This window comes from Chinchilla lanigera, unplaced genomic scaffold (assembly GCF_000276665.1).
Source record: "Chinchilla lanigera isolate Chin_1 unplaced genomic scaffold, ChiLan1.0 scaffold00018, whole genome shotgun sequence".
Lineage (NCBI taxonomy): Eukaryota > Metazoa > Chordata > Mammalia > Rodentia > Chinchillidae > Chinchilla > Chinchilla lanigera.
Genome location: NW_004955419.1, coordinates 18,036,376 through 18,048,434, shown reverse-complemented (window position 1 = coordinate 18,048,434; position 12,059 = coordinate 18,036,376). Strand labels below are relative to the sequence as shown.

Sequence of the window (12,059 nt, the reverse complement as noted above, 5' to 3'; positions counted from 1 at the left end):
AAGACCATAAATAAAAGCTAGAGCAGTCTACTGGATAACACACTAGATACCAGAATGCATTTGATTTTCTCCATTATCTGAATCACTTTATTAATAAACATAATGTTGGCACTAGTGGGCAACTCTCACTCTCATGGGTGGCAGGATTAAAACATCCGCTCCAGAGTGTAACAGAGTATGACAAGTTGCCTTATCTTAAATACTATTAAAGGGTCCCTTAAAGTACTATTTTTAACAACTTCATCGGGATATAATTTATACATCGTAAGATTCACTCATTTGAAGTACACAATTCAATGTTTTTAAACTGTATTTTCAAAGCTGAGTAACTATCACCATAATCTAAATTCTGAACATTTTCATTATCTCAAGAAGAAACTCCTTACCTGATCGCAGTTCTTTCCTCCCTGCACCCACAATACCCAGTCCTAGGCAATCATTAATCTACCTTCTGTCTACAAATCTGTCTACTCTGGGCATTTTATATATATGTGATCAATTACATTAGAAAACTGAAAAGCAGTATCTTGGGCCAACAAGACACCAATATGTGAGGTTTACAATTTTCTAATCAAGAAATAAAACAAGGAGTTTCAAACAAAAGGAAACATCAGAAGAAAAAATTCATTTATTTACTTGTTTGTTTGTTTGTTTTTTGGTCTTTTTGAGACAGAGTCTCGCTATGCAGTTCAGGCTGGCCTTGAGCTCACTTTGTAGCCCAGGCTGGTCTCAAACTCACAATGATCTACCTGCCTCAGCCTCCTGAGTGCTGGGATTGCAGGCATGCGCCACCACACCTGGCCAGTACAAAAAATTTGAAAAAGAACAATACCTACAGATCTGGAGGAAAAAGTACGAATACATGCATGTGAATGATTGATCAGCAGTAAATGTAGAATAGTACCTCTTCTGGAGAAGACAAGGAAAGGCATCAGGAACCAGTACCCAGGGTATTTCATTTCTATTTGTGATACTTTATTTTCTAAACTGGGTGATGAATATTGGTTATAATTATTCTTGACACTTAAAAGAAGGTGTTTGTACAGTAACTCATTCCCCGAGGGCTCTAAACAGTTCCAGTTTTACTAAGCAGAGAGATCTGTCCATTACTGGCCTCTAACTGGTCACGAAGGCATTTCTGGGGGTGGCAGAACTTCCATGTGTTGCAACTAAGGTTCTCTGTGCATCAAACCAACCTTACCGTTTGCATCTGAAAGGCTGCTTGCCTGCCTTCTGATCCATGGAATTGTGTCTCCTTCTTGCCCCATCCCACAGTGATAAACTTGCCTAAAGAACAATTTATTAAGAACATTCAAGACAACCGGTAAGTTAAGTAAAATGAAATGGAAGCAATTTCATTGTTATTCTTCATGATGTTGGTCACTGACAATTATTTCAGTCCCTTAAGGTAAGACCTCTCACTAAATCACCCAGCAGTCACTATTTTAAAAACCTGCTTTTATGGTCTGGATCTGAAATGTCACCCCCAATTCTCATGTGTCTGGAAGGTGATTGGATAATGGAGGTGCTGTGCTCACCCATGAGTTAATTCACAGATAGATTCAGAGCTAAAGATGCTGGGGACTGGTTGGAGGTAGATCAGTAGGGGCATAACCTAGAAGGGTCTATCTTCCTCCCTAGCTCCTCTCTTAACTCTACGCTTCCTAGCTACCGTGGCACAAGGTACTTTTCCCTGTGTAGGCCTCTCCATCATGCTACTTCTGCCTTGTAGCCAGCTGACCATGGACTGTAACTATAAGCCAAAATTATTCTCTCTTCAAGTTGTGGCTTTCAGGTTTTTATCCCAGTGACAGGAAAGTAACTACCATTTTGGTACCAAGAGTTGAGTCACTGACATGACCACTTGATCATGTGGTTTAGAAGCCTTTGGAACTGGCCTGCAGGAGGAGTTTGGAAAGTTTGGAAATGCCAGCTAGAAAAGCCCTAGAATGCTATAAGCCAAGCTTGATGGAAGATCCTGGTCAGAGTTCAGAAGGCCAGAATGCTCAAAAAATGTCAGAAGTTTCAGCAGGGAACAAGGATTCCATTGGTAGCTGGAACTGAGTTCATGTATATTATACTCCAGCATAAAGTTTGTCTTTATTATACTCAAGTCCTAAAATTTTGTGGGAAACTTAGATTAAGGGCAGCAGACTACTCTGGTGGAGGAAATTTTAAGATAGTTCAATGTATGAGTTGTGGCATGGGTACTTCTTGCTGCTTTTAGCAAGATCTATAGTAAAAATAAGAAAACAGCAGACTTAAATTATTTAAAAAGGGTACAGTTTCATCAGAAAGGAAATCCTATAAAGTTCAGACCATGGAGAGTGCTTGCTAAAACGATCACTATTAACACACAACAGGACTGTAATTCATATGCTTCACTGCTGGGTGGCTCTGATTTGAATTCAGTTGTTCACTCTGTACATTCATGACTATTCCACTGGGTAGCTTGTACTTTTTTTCAGGAGGTCTTTGATTATTACAATGCAGAGAAAAGTGCTGATTTAGCATACCAGATGTAATAATATTAGAGTTCTTTAAGGAAAACATTAAGATGTAAAAAAATTGTAATCCAGCTAATTTGTGGTTCAGCAGTTGTAAATGCACATTATATGTCAGCAATGGAATACTTGTTAAGGCTTCCATGCTAAAATTTAAAGAATTATTGATAAACTACTTATGAATATAAATACATTCCTTTTAATTTAATGAAATAAATTTGTTATTAGAATAATTTTAAAAGTTGGTATGAATAATATTAAGTAATACTTATATTTGAATGGTAATTATTCAAATTCAAGCAACTAACTAGATTTGGTCCATTTATAAACTTTTTATTAATTTTATTGGCAAAATTATTTAAAAAGGGTACAATAAAAGTGATTAGATCTTTTTATACCACCAGTGATACAAGCTGCTCGATGGGATAGTCACACATGTTAAGGTGGCAGGAACATATTAAAAGGAAGCCAAGTACTTTGCATCAGGATAACAGGAAAGATGAATTGAGGGCATCTCAGGAATCAGCAAGACTCTACCCTTCACAGCTTCAATGGTACAAAAATGAAAGACTGCTTTGAAAAGTCAAGGGTACCCTACTCAAGAATGGCAGCCGAGGGAGTTGGTTCCCCAGGATTCATTTCATAGTGTTCAGCCATCTAGGCACTCAGAGGCTTCCACACAGTTATGATGCAAGGGAGCCTGGTTACTGATGGAGCTGGTAGCAGGCCCTGGCATCATCTGGGTGATGCTGGTTTTATGGGCATGCAGATATAAGAGTTGTAGAGTCAGGGAGGCTTCCACAGGGATTTCAGCAGAAGGCCTGGGAGGCTAGGCAATGTGCCCCTGAGAGGACATTGCATGAAGCTGTGACAATAAAGCTAAAAATGCAGTGCAGATCCCAGGAAAATGGAGAAGCCAGAAACATCTGCTGAGGAAACTAGTAGGCAGTGAGCAAAGCTATCCCAAGTGAGTGGTCTTAAGGGCTACAACCAATAATGCCACAACCATAGGGGCAGGGTAGCCCAAGCCATCTGGAAATCATATCCCACCGTAACTTGCCCCGCGTACTAATTTAATCAATCCCCTGCTGGGTTTTGGTCTTGCTTTGGTCCCATACCTTTCTATCCCCCTACTTCTGCCTTCTGGAATGGAAATGTTTAGCCTGCAACATTGAGTATGAGCAGCATTTAACATTTAGGGCTCACACCTAAATTGTTGCTTGAGTCTCAGAGAGGTCTTTGAATTTGGATTGTTCAATGATGCTAAAACTGTTTAAACTTTGGAGGCTCTTATTACAGCTGGACTAAATACATTTTGCATAAAAAGATGTACATGAATCTTCTGGGGACCAGAGGCAAAATGTTATGGCTGAGATCAAGAATGCCCACTAAAACACTGATGTGCTTAGACAGAGGGCTTTTGTAAGGTAACTGAACCATGAGGGCAGATATGATCTTAGGAGGTAGGGTCTGGCTAGAAGAGGGAGGTCACTGGGGGCAAGATCTCAAAGGATGTATCTCCCTCCCTAGCTCATCCCCTTGCCCTCTGCTTCGTGGCTGCCATGATCTAAGCAGCATTCCTCCACAGCAGGCCCTTCCACCATGTTGTTTTTGTGTTTGGGCTTGTCAACCATAGACTGAAACTTCTAAAACTTGAACCAAAATAAACCTTTTCCTTTAAGTTGTGTATACTGGTTATTTTGTCCCAGCATAGAGAAAGAGACTAAGACATGTATCCTCCATAGTGGTCATTTGGAAGAACCTGTAATACCCTTATTTTGGAGAGTCCTTTATGTCATATACATTCTAACTGCCCTTGACCACAAAATTCAACTTCACCCTTCCCTATAGGTAAGGAAAATGATGTATGAATAATTTACATAGTAAATGAAGGGCTGGGGATATAGCTCAGCAGCACAGCACCTGCCTAGCAAGTGCAAGGTCCTGAGTTCAATTCCCAGTACAAAAAAAAAAAAAAAAAAAACAACAACAACAACAACACACAGTAAATGAGCAACCCTCATCTGTTCAACACTGGCTGAGCTGAGATTCAGCTCAACTGAGCCTCCACTGGGATCTCCCCTCTCCAGTTACTCCTTCCCTTTCCTTATGCTAGCCTAATACCTGCATACCCTATCATTACTATATTTTGGGCACTCTTTAAAGGAAAAGCCACCTGCTTAACCATTTCTCAATTACCCACAGCACCAAACACACTACTGGGTTTATAGTACAATTAGAAGATATCTCTGAACATACTATTTTTGAATACTTGAAGTAGCAGTTTTCTAAATTATCTCAGAGTTCATAGAGCAAGAAGGCATAAAGTTATATATTAGGAAAAGTTGCACTATCTTCTTTTGCAATCCTTCTCTTCAATCAGGCCAGCTACACAGTGCCTTCCAGATGGCCAGAGCTTCTTATACTCAATAAGCATCTCGCCTCTCCTCCTATTTCAATCTCCCACAGCTCCCACAGTTATTTGTATTCAAATAACCTTGGCCAAATAGTCACAAGAAAACAATTTGATTGTTCCCAGGAAAATGCAGTCAATCTGCTTCACAGGAACAACAATCAGCTTTCTATTTCAACCCTATTCTTTCTTCCTCCTCCTAACTGTGCTCCAGAAATGTTCTTATTCTAGCATTAGAATTCAACATAAGACTTTCTCCACATTTGGGCAAAATACTATCTAAATGCCTTTGAGCACAGGTTTCTATTCACCAGGTTACTGACAAAGCTAACCCTCTGACCTGGAGAAAATCTGGCTTAAAAAATTATGCTATGTAACAATAAATGGGAATTTAAACTTCACAGTTCTTTGGTCTTCTCATGTGGATTTTGGAGCATATGGAAATGACCAAAACTAAGGAGGAACTTCATATCATAAAATGTTTCAAAGCTATACTTACTTTCACCAAAATCATCCTGGTGAATTGGCTGCTCCATGATTGGTTCAAAGTCTCTTGTCATCATAATCAGGGTCTGCTGACCTTAGAAATGCACAAATAAGAGTGACTGTAAAAATAAATCATAATGTAACGTATTTGCCATTCCATAAGCATCTATAGCACTATGAGCTACATAACCACAGGGAAGAGGGCTAGGGATTTAGCTCAGTGGCACAGCGCCTGCCTGGCAAATGCAAGATTATGAGTTCGATTCCCAGTACCAGAAAAAAAAACAAAAATAACCACAGGGGAGGAGCTATAGTCAGAAGGCACACAAAATACAAACAAAATGTTCTGGCTTTTAAAAAAAATAAAGCCTTTGACTAGGTAAGTCACCTGGTACTTATTCTTAGCAATTTATGTGTGGAAAGCAAAACATTAAAGTCCACATACCCCTGCTCTAACTCAACAGTTCTAGTTTCCAAGACACCTTTTCAAACATGTACCTCTGCAGTGGTACTGGTTTACTGAACTTATCAGGAATGAAGAGACTCAAAGGAAAAAAAAAAGGAATGCAAGAAATGTTTGTAGAATCTGTTTACACAGTAAATCCTGATCTAAGAGCAGGTTAAGACAAATACAGCTAACATTTTTAAACAGCAATTGTAGGCTTAGCAGCTTCCTTAAGTTTTATGACTTATTTTCCATTCCCCAAAACTGGAAAAGTTACATCAAACAACTTAACTGAATCATAAAAAGCATACTCTACATTATAACGCTAGTATCACCATTCAAGGAAATCTTCTGAAGCTTGAGCACACTGTAAGACATTAAGAGTACAGCTTTATGAAAGCCAAACAGGCACCAGTGACAAGCTTACCTGTGGCAAGAAGCACCAGCTCTTGGTCAGGACTCCAGCTCATGACAGAGATGCCACTGGCCACACTCCCAACACATTCTAGCTGTTACAAAGAAAATTGAAAAGGGAGGTGCAGAACAGTGTCTCGGTAAAGATTTACTATCAAAACAATCAAAAGCAAACATGCAGAAGTAAATTTACCCAACAAACACACACATTTTCAGTAACAAGGATCCAGAAAGTTTGACATTAGGCACCTGGCTTGGAACAGATACCCTATTCTTCCCAGCACTGCCTCATGAGGGAGATAAAACCACAAGTACTAGATTACAGCTCAGCGGCACGGCGCCTGCCTGGCAAGCACAAGGTCATGAGCTTGATTCCTAGTACCAAAACAAACAAACAAACAAAAAAAACCCCAGGAGTACAGCAGGAAGAGAGTTATAACTGAAGTTTCCAGGAAGTACAGTGGGTCTCACAGCAGGAAATAACACGTAGTGTGGGAAGTCCAAAAAAGTTTTTCTGTGAGGACATCTTGAAGAGTGACAACAAAGCCAGGAAAGAAGAAGATCAAGAGGAAAAACTGTTGAGGCACAAAAGCTTAAAAGTGTTTAAAATCAGCTATAACTAGCCCCCTATGTGTACGTGCACAGGAATGATAGCAGGGTGAAGCTGAAAGGGAATCTGGTGGACAGATAATTAAAGGTCTTATAAAGCACAAAGGATTGTGAACTCTGTCTTCCAAACAGCTGAGAAGCCACCAAGTGGCAGGATCAGCACCATAAGTGAAGATAAATGAACTGGAAAAGTTCAGTAACCAGGAAAGAAGTTCTACAAAATGTTTTAAAAGTAAATGCCTATCTCATAAATATTAGAAAAGTTATACATGATACCTTTTGATACTTCTCACCAATAAATAACTAAGGCTTATTAATGCATTAAATGGAATAATGATAAAAAGTGAAGGTGCCATAAGGTATGAGAATTCAAAACCTCATCTGATAACTGACTTTGCCTAGATATCTCAATTTCCTCTTCTGAAGAATGAGAAACAACAGTCTACCTCACAAGGATACAGTGAAGAATAAATAAAATTTTGCCTAAAACGCACATGAAAAAGTACCTGGCTCACTGAAAACAATAAATGGAAGCTGCTATTATGAGCCCACTATCAACACAGTCTAACTCCTATAACATAATCCATGTTAAAGTGATCACAAGGAATCAAATAATCAAAGAAGATTTTACAAGAATCAGGCAATTGCAACTTAAACCCCTGTAATCAAAAAAGTGAGGCTAGAGGTTCAGAAATTCAACCCTACACCTGAGGAAGAAAGAAGCAGGGAGCTAAAACCCATCTCGCCTGGTTGTCTTAAAATATGCTTGAAAAGACAGTGCATTACTTTTGTGCTTTTATATACTTCAGGGAATCTCATCAGTTTTGTCAGCATTCCTGACAGAAAGCATACACCATATAAACATTTCAAAGACTTCCTAAATTGAGAAATAAAGATTATAACCCAGAAATGAAGATTATTACCTGCAGATACCATGTAACACACACCACATAAGAACACAGTTTTCATTTATTTTTTAAGTTCTAATTTGCAATGTCCTAATTGGTCTGATTAATAGGGTATGGTAGACAAAACTGAGGTTTTCAAAAAATCCTGAAATATACTTAAAGCCACGCCAAAAATTTTTTATAAAAAAATACACAATACAGAGTATAATTTATAAAAGTTTAAATGCTATGACTGCAGATTAGAAAACCTCAACACAAATGAAGGACCTGTGTTGAGAATGCTTGAGATTCTCTCCTCACTGAACTCAGCTCCTCACCTGGTGTGTGCTGAGATTGCAGAGAATGACATCTCCAGAGGCCGTGGCCACACACACAGACTCTTGATCTAGCAAGTCCTGAACACCAACAATGCAGCCACTTCCATCCTCTGGAAGAAAGCCTTCCGCCACCAAAGAAATTTCATTTTTCACCTTTAACCAAAGCAAATACATAATTAAATTAACTTAGTCTACTTTAAGAACAACACTATTTCCAAAAATAACATACCTTCTGATGCTTCTTTTATAATGTAAAAGCCTTCGAAGTGTTTTTTTATAGATTAAATACCAAACTTTCATTTGAATAATATTACAACTCTCACATCTTTAACAAAAACAAGTGTTAGGTATGGTAATCTCTGTAATCTCAGCACTTGGGAGGCTGAGGCAGGAGGATCACTGTGAGTCTGAGGCCAGCCCAGACTACATAGTGAATTAAGGGCCAGTCTGAATAACATAGCAAGACCCTGTATTACAGAAAAAAACAAAACAAAACAAAACACAAACAAGTAATGTGATCTTTTTGCCAAACACAAAACAAACAAAATTTTCAACAAGTATGGTCTCTTTAAAAATATCCAGTCAGTCATACAGCTAATCACTGGTTTTACTTTGTTTTGTGGTGCTGGGGATTAAACTCAGGGACTTTACCATACTAAGTACATATTCTATTCTACCATTCTAAGTACATATTCTATATGTACTAAGTACATATTCTACTAGTACATATTCTCAGTATGTACTAAGTACATATTCTACCATACTACGTATATACTCTATACTTATTCAAAGTACATATTTTATTCTATTGTATTTTACACATACTCTATTGCTGAGCTACACCCCTAGCCTTATAACTGTCATTTCCCACAATTTCTATAATATAGAGAAAAGAAAGTAAAATGTAACCACCTAAAATACTTACTAGCAAAATATAATCAGGGGACTACGTCAAAATCAACTCACAGAACTTTTGGAAATAAAATATAATCAGATCGTATCTAAAGATTGGTTATTTAGCTAGTATGGGTCAGGGGTCCAAACATATTTAATACATATAACATCTTGAGTGCAAACCCAGCACCACAAAAAATAAAATTTTAAAAGTTCTAAGGCAATTTTCATATGCATTCCTAGTTGAGAACCACTGTTATAAACAAGACTGCATTGTAAAAAGGATAAAAGATAACCAACATAAGGTTATAGCTGGGTGTAGTGGCACACACCTTTAAGCCCAGCACTCAGAAGGTTGAGGAAAGAGGATTGCCACCAGTTTAACACAGTCTAGGCTGTATAGTGAGATCAAGGGCAATCTGAACTGCATATCAAGATCATGCCTCAAAACAACAAAATAAAATATATGCATATATTCAGAGCTGTGTCAGCTTAATAGCAGAGCTGAAGGCAGGACACTAGTTAAGCTTATATAGTAAGCCATCTATAAAGCAAAGAGAACATTAAAAAAAACATAAATTTATTAAGACATAAAGGAAGACTGCCTGGGAGGAGGAAATTTGGAAAACAAATCAAGGGTCATGCCAAGTGCTAGCATTCTCCATCAATAACTCACTTCTCGGGCTGGGGATTTAGCTCAGCAGCAAAAGCGCCTGCCTGGCAAGCGCAAGGTCGTGGGTTCGGTTCCCGGTAGCGGAGAAAAACCAAAAAAAAAAAAAAAAACTCACTTCTCTTGTGACAGGATTTACTTCTATCAGTCCACATTCTGAAGCAATGAGGACTGTATCCTGTTCAGTTCGGAGAGTGAAGCACTGAGGTTTCCCTGGTGCTGGAATATCCTTGAACTCCAGAGTCCGAACCAACTTTAGATTCCGCATGATGAAGCGATTCCTGAGAGAAAGATACAAATTTCCCTTAATGAACCATTAATACCTAAAAGAGAAAGGACAGCTTAATATTGATAAATGACTATCCTCATATAAAACAGAATTCACGGGGTTGAAAAATAATTAGAATAACCAAGACAAAACCTACTTATCTGAATACATACTCATATGCAGCTATGTGGCAGCAACCTGATGTACAGCTGTGGTCTACAAACTGGGAGTTATGCAATGTATTTTACGCTCTCAGTATTCCTTGAGAGGCACTATTCTTAAATTCAGAGTTTTTTGTGCAAAGAAGATTTATTATTGTTATTCCTCAGAAAAGTTGAAAGGCACAAAATGAATAGAAATCATTTTATTTTGGATATTCCCATGTATTTTTAAAGTGACAGGTATATAAAATCATAAGAAAAACTAAAGACACTACCCTACATACACTGGCGGTTCATAAAAACGTAGAATCAAATGACTTTCTAATCTACCAAGTACATTTTTTGAGAAACTAGTTTTATACAGTACACTCATAAAATAAAACTGAAAAAAAAAATAGAAATAAAAGTATTTATTGTTCTCAAAAGGAAAGATACTGTGAAATAGTTCACTTTAATGATGACCAATACTCTGAGAGGACTGATAACCTGATATAATTACTTCATCTCCCTGATCAGGCTGTTATACAGTAGAAAAGGTGAGAAAAGAATGTGAAGTAGAACATATACTTTGGTCTGACAAAATCAAGAGTTGCTTTTTAATGCAGAACATTATCTAAGTATGAAAAAATACTAATGTGCTACATATTTATAGTCTGATCCCTTTAAGTTCATGATGGAAGTCTCTAACTTATTTGGGCTGGCAACTACACAGGCCACAATGGCCTTACTGTCACTGTAATACAGGACAAATTCTCTCATCTTGGCAGACAGCAAAGATAATCCTTACAGTACACCAAAAATAATGTCACGTGTAATAATAATGATGCAACATAACATGGGTTAAAAGGAAGGCAAGAGGCTGGGCATGTGGTGCACACACTTACAATCTCAGTAGTTTAGAGACTAAGGCAGAAGGATCACTGTGAGTTCAAAGCCAGCCTGGACTACACAGTAAGACTCTCAGAAGGGAAGATCCTATAAGATGAAAGTAAGAAAATCAAGGCAACCAATAATTTTACTAAGTCTTGGTGACATAATATTTAAGATATTCTGGAAATTAGTTGAACCACATTATATCATGCAGGTTTTTAATTTACACCTAATTTAACATATATGGCTTGGGTTTTTCAAATCATATAGAAATTACACGTCTTTCATCTTTATAAGACCCCTGAAACAACAAAGACAGATCTGAAATGGGAGGATGGCAAAGGGAGTAAGCAAAAGAGTAGAAAAGATGAGGACAAACAGAGGGCCCCAGCTGCCTAGTTTGCTAATGATTTTTCACACTGGCTTATGTAATAAAGCTCTTAAAGGCCCCAGTTTCAACACGGTTGCACTGGGGATTAAGTTCCCAACATATAAACGTTGGGGGAGACATTCAAACCATAGCACATGCTGTCATTGTTGTGCTGTTCAGATCAGCCTAATCAGCCTCCATTTCCCTCCCTGTGAATTCTACTTACCAACCCGGGCAGCCCTGGGATGCACAGACTCCAGGATAAGAATATGGGAGGGTAAAGGCAAAAGGAGAGGCCTCATTCCTTTCCACTATCTTGCTGTTCCTGTCACTGCCTCCCTTTGTAAACAAAGGCCCTCACTCTCAGTCTGTGGTGCTTTCAGGACCACCCTCATCGCCCAGTTCCCAGTGGCAGGAGCATCAAACATGACCCATTCCAAACATCTAAAAGCCAGCCTTTGGGGTCTCATCTTCTCAGTCCCTAAGTGCTCACCCATAAATTCTGAGTCCCAGCCACACGGTCCCATCTACTCCAAGGTTTAGGTCCTGATAATCCCAACATCTTCCTTTGTTTTGTGCCCCCAACTTGAGGCACATTTTGTAGCTACTTTCAGTTTGCCTTCTATGTTATTTCAACGCCCCTTTCACCTTTGGCTCTTCCAACAGTTAAACAACCAATTCTTTATACTAAATCCTGCCGAAGTGCTGTGTGCTTTCTACTTTTCTGAGA

The 12,059-nt window shown here is 38.5% G+C and overlaps 1 protein-coding gene across 2 annotated transcripts in view; it reads right to left on the bottom strand.

Annotated features, from left to right (window-relative positions):
- Positions 1-12,059, bottom strand: part of Ikbkap (inhibitor of kappa light polypeptide gene enhancer in B-cells, kinase complex-associated protein) — a 62,485-nt gene that overhangs the window by 49,247 nt on the left and 1,179 nt on the right. Inside the window, exons 2-7 of one of the 2 annotated variants that reach the window (XM_013513174.1) lie at positions 10,974-11,064; positions 9,779-9,941; positions 8,097-8,249; positions 6,276-6,357; positions 5,417-5,497; positions 1,202-1,287 (exon numbers count right to left, since the gene is read on the bottom strand). In XM_013513174.1, coding sequence (XP_013368628.1) covers positions 1,202-1,287; positions 5,417-5,497; positions 6,276-6,357; positions 8,097-8,249; positions 9,779-9,928 — 552 coding nt within the window. In that variant the 5' untranslated portion in view covers positions 9,929-9,941; positions 10,974-11,064. The remainder of the gene's footprint in view (positions 1-1,201; positions 1,288-5,416; positions 5,498-6,275; positions 6,358-8,096; positions 8,250-9,778; positions 9,942-10,973; positions 11,065-12,059) is intronic. The other variant, XM_005382757.2, reaches the window with a different exon arrangement.